General features: G+C 35.0%; 1 protein-coding gene across 1 annotated transcript in view; it reads right to left on the minus strand.

Annotated features, from left to right (window-relative positions):
- LOC119417336 (scavenger receptor cysteine-rich type 1 protein M130) overlaps window positions 1-3,176 on the minus strand; it is a 22,890-nt gene extending 19,714 nt beyond the window's left edge. Inside the window, exons 1-3 of the mRNA XM_037684543.1 lie at window positions 3,110-3,176; window positions 1,105-1,422; window positions 877-972 (exon numbers count right to left, since the gene is read on the minus strand). Of these exons, the coding sequence (XP_037540471.1) occupies window positions 877-972; window positions 1,105-1,422; window positions 3,110-3,176 (481 nt within the window). The remainder of the gene's footprint in view (window positions 1-876; window positions 973-1,104; window positions 1,423-3,109) is intronic.
- Between the last annotated feature and the right edge of the window lie 1,818 nt (window positions 3,177-4,994).

The following is a 4,994-nucleotide window of genomic DNA, read 5'->3' on the forward strand; positions in this document are numbered from 1 at the left end:
ACTAATGGGCTGTTAATCAGTACTTACTAGGGAACACACCGCCAAGCTGTATTAGGGGACTATTGGTTAGTTACCTTGTAAACAAAGAGGAACTAATCAAGAACTTATGGGCTGTTAATAAGTACTTACTGAGGAACACACCGCCAAGCCGTATTAGGGGACTATTGGTTAGTTACCTTGTAAACAAAGAGGAACTAAACAAGAACTAATGGGCTGTTAATCAGTACTTACTGGCGAACACACCACCAAGCCGTTTTAGGGGACTATTGGTTAGTTACCTTGTAAACGAAGAGGAACTAATCAATAACTAATGGGTAGTTACCAATGAAACTAAAGAGGAATGAATCAGGAGCTAATGGGTAATTAGATCAGTAATCACTAGGAAACAGGTTTTTGACAATTACGAGCTGTGACCTCACTGGTGCAGGGTTTATTTAGAACTCATATGGAGAATTTCTTCTCTGTTTCTGTGGTAACAAACCAGTAGCCCCCTAATAAGCTTGGCTGTGTGTTCCCCAGTAAGTACTGGTTAACCACCCATTAGCTTCTGATTTGTTCATTTTTAGTTTCCTTGGTAACCTTTATTATTTCCTCTTTATTTAGAAGGTAAGAAACCAATAGTCCCCTAATAAGGGTTGGCTGTGTTTTCCCCAGTAAGTACTGGTTAACTACCCATTATCTACTGATTTGTTCCTGAGGCGTTCCCTAGTAGTTAAGCAAATTTTGTGTACATTATTGTAAAGTGTTACCGTTCCCTGGATGGGAGACTAAACATCTTCCATATAAACACAAATGCTGGGATTTTAAATTTTAGCACTTGTCATCTCCTTAATTACTGATCATCTGCACCAGCATGCAGATGGTACGAGTTCTTACCAAAGTTCTCTTTGCAAATGTAACCAGTTTCGTCGTTCATGGAAAACTGCACAGCTCCTTCACACCTGTGCTGTTTCAGACTTATGCTCACATTATCTGCAAAGATGGAAAAAAAAAAATGTTATAACCAAATAAAAACACCCAGATTCTTTAGATTTGATTGTACACCTGTGCATGCACGTTGCATTCTTTACCACACTAAGATGTGATGAAATATTAACGACCCACTTGAACATTTGATCTTTTTCACAGTAGCTTTCTGGTAAAAGCTGACGCCTGGAGCGGGCCAGCCCGGACAGTCCCACAGGTTCTGCTCGGTACCGGCACACTGCAGCTCGTTGAGCCAGACTTTGCGTTTCATGGATCTGCGGACGTTGCTCGTGGAGTTCTGCACCGGAACGCCGCAGTGAGTGCTCCTGCACGCCACCTCTTCGGTGCGCGCGTCCCAGTACTTGTCTCCGACATAGCCCCGCTCGCTATTATAGTACACTTCAACGGGACCTTCACAAGGGTTGGTTCTGTTCTGCAGAACGACTCTGAAATGATCTGATGAAAGAACGGGACAGTTCTGGATAAGGCCTTTTGATTTTCATCTTCATCAACACAATAATTGGAAAAAAATATTATTTTTACAAAACATACGTCACGGTGAAAGAACGTTGTATATGTCAAAGTTCATGCTCAATAATCCAGGTAAAAATGGATTATTTTATTATTATATTAATATTTACCTGGATTATTGAGCATGAACTTTGATGTTTTGAACCACTTTGCCCATGGCTGCCTCAGAGGAGTTGACGAGGGACAGGGCGGACTCCAGAAACCATCTTAGTATCATGAAACTGGTTGACCCACTATGTGAAGGTGCTATTTATAAGAGTTTGTTGTGGCTCCTCGGACTGATGAAGTCTTTTGGATGAAAGACGAAACGTTTCAGCACAAAGAAACTGTCCAGAAGACCTGACTGAACGTTGTTGGGATAGTTTATATACAATCAGATTAGTTAAACTTCTGACAGTTGAGATTTCTTACAGCGTTATTTAAAAAAAATAAGTTTTATTCTTTTATAACACCACTGGTCCACAAAACGTTAATGTCCATCCATGGATTCATTTTCTTGACCCACTTGATCCATGCTGGGTCGCTGGTGTCTTTCAGTCAATGGGCGAGAGGTGGGGTGAACCCCGGGCAGGTGACTCACCTGTTCCTCCACAAAACATCTGGCAACATTCACACACACACACACCTAGTGACAATTATAGGTGCAACTTATTACCCTTCATATTACTGCTTCTTTCCTGCTTATATAGAAAATTCTGATCTTTTCAACGATATGACGAGGATTTAATTTAGTATATTTTGTGCAGTAGTCAGGCGGTTCATACAGAGGAAATATTTAAGTTTGACAGCGAGACCCAAAGTTATCGTGAAGATGTAAAGATCTGAGCATGAGGTGAGGCGAGGAGTTGATCTGACGGAATGGAAGCGCATCAAATCTGCAAAATACATAAGTGATGTCCTTATGAAATCATCTGGATCTGATGATTAAATCTCTGTTTCACGTTGTGCAAATCATCCTGATTCTAATTTTACAATTTTCTCTGATTCTTTCTGCCGTAAAAATCAAATTCTCAAATGTAATTTCTTTATATCCTGATTCATAATCAATAATCCAGAATAATCTAACAAGTTAAGACTGGTCCTCTGGACTGATTGAATTTTTTTAATTAATCAAATAAATGTATTATTAATTTATTAATAAAATTTATCATGATTTCATTTATCATCATCAATTTATCGTTTATCATCAATTTAATATCACAATTTATCAATATATTTGTAATTTATTAATCAAAGCAATTTTATTACAAAAACAAAAAGAAAGGAATTTTTAGTAAATAAAGGTAAGAAATTTTGAAAAATAAAACATGTTGGCGTCCTGATAACAAATTATTTGGACCTGACAGTAAATTTACAAAAAAACAAACAACTAATTAAATCATTAATGGCAGTTAATAACATATTTATTTCAGTTTGTTAAATAAAATCAACAAAAAAATGAGACAACCCTATAAAATTATAATCTGTTTTGACCAAATCTAAAACCTAGAAATAGTTTGCAGCGCATGCACCAGTCTATTTTAATAAAAATGATTAGCAAATTTTAACTATTTTGTTGTTGTCACAGATTAATTTCCCTCCAGATTTAATCCTAATAAAAGTTGTCACTTGCCTTGAAAGTCAACGAACTCGGTGTGAGCGAAGGAGTGACGGAGGAGGAGGAGGAGAAGGAGCCACATCTTCACCACAGCGTCATGACTGAAGAATGAGACAAACGGAGGAGCTGAGCGCGTTTTTATCGACGAGGAAGTCCCGCCAAAAACACAGACGCTGCTGGAGACACGTTTTAAACAAAAGTCCACTTAAGAAAGAAAAAGTGATGAAACATGCATGTAAGAAAGAAAAACAAACTTATGAAACATAAAATACTTGAAGATAAAGTTAAAACATACGAAGCAGGAAACGTCTATAAAATGTGATTTTAATTAAAACATTTTTCTTTTGCGTAACATAAACTGAACTATAAGGATTTTTAAATACATTTATACAAATAATTTGATAAAACTCCTTAATTTTGTCACAGTATTTATTTGTTTTATTTTCACATTTATATTTGAAACAATCAACGCTGGACACGTTGAGTGCAAATAGTTATTGTAACATATTTACAAGTTATTTTTATTATTTACATATTTTTTTATTCAAATTTTTAAAAAGCAATATGACAACTATACTTTTTTTCTGACAAATAAAACATTCGTAGATACACTTTTTATTTTATAGATTTTAATATTATACCAGTTTGGTCTATAAAAGGTTTGTTTTCAACAAACAAATTTTAAAATATACGCATTTATGCTAGAAATATTAATTAAACATGGAAAAGTAATAAAATATCAAAATAAATTGATATTTTTAAAATTTAAACATTTTCCGTATATGATTTTTGTTCTAAAAGGTAATATAATTTTAACACATTGCTGATTAAAAAAATAAATAAATTACAAAAAGTTGATGTAATGGGGAAATTAAGATAATTTATTATATTTAATATTCTGGTATTTAGTATTCCTAACATCTGACAGTCAGAAGAAAGAGACGAGCAGCTCAAATGTCAGCTCACATCAGAGAAATGTCAAAACTATTATTATTCTTAAAGGGTGGAATATTTTACTGAGAAGAAAGAACATCCTGTTTCATTTAATCAGCAAACATCTGGAAAATAAAAACCATGATAGTGATTTTACAACACGTTTAAATTTCTCAAAACGGCAACGAAGGCGTTCAAATAAAATCCTCACGTGGCACAAAAACTGTCTTTTACACGATAACGGCTGCGTTAGTTTGGTCTGAACACGCAAGCAGAGCGCACAGAATCTTATTTTTAATTTGAGTGGAGGACTTTAACAGATTAAAGAACTAACAACAATTTGATCTAATCTTCACGCTTGCAGAGACAAACAAACCCCAGTTCAAAAAAAGTGTGAAAATATAAATTAAAACTGAACAGAAGGATTTTAAAAAGTTCAAAGAAGCAGTGAACTTGTCAGATATTTAAACCAAGAAGTTGTACCTTAAAAAGGCTTTTGTATTTATTTACGAAGGCAACACATCAGAAAAAGTTGTGACCGGGCCGACTAAAGTCTGTAACAAGTTCAAGGATCTTTATTGTCCCCAAGGGGCAATTTGTTCACAGTCAGTAGAAACATAAAACATTAAGACAATAAAAGAACATAAATCATCTGTGTCTGTTGAGAATCCTCATCTCTACAGGGATGAATGGGTTTTTCAGTCTGTTCGTTCCACATCTGGGCTGCACAGACCAGATGTGGAACAACCTGAACTCACTGTGGACTGGATGATCAGGATCTGCCAGAATCAGCCTGGCTTTCTTCACTGACCTCGTCTTGTGTAATAATAATAATAATAATAATAATAATAATAATAATAATGATGATGATGATGATGATGATGATGATGATGATGATGATGATGATGATGATAATGATAATAATAATAATAATGATGATGATGATGATGATGATGATGATGATGAT

Source organism: Nematolebias whitei, chromosome 11, assembly GCF_014905685.2.
Source record: "Nematolebias whitei isolate Nwh7 chromosome 11, NemWhi1, whole genome shotgun sequence".
NCBI lineage: Eukaryota > Metazoa > Chordata > Actinopteri > Cyprinodontiformes > Rivulidae > Nematolebias > Nematolebias whitei.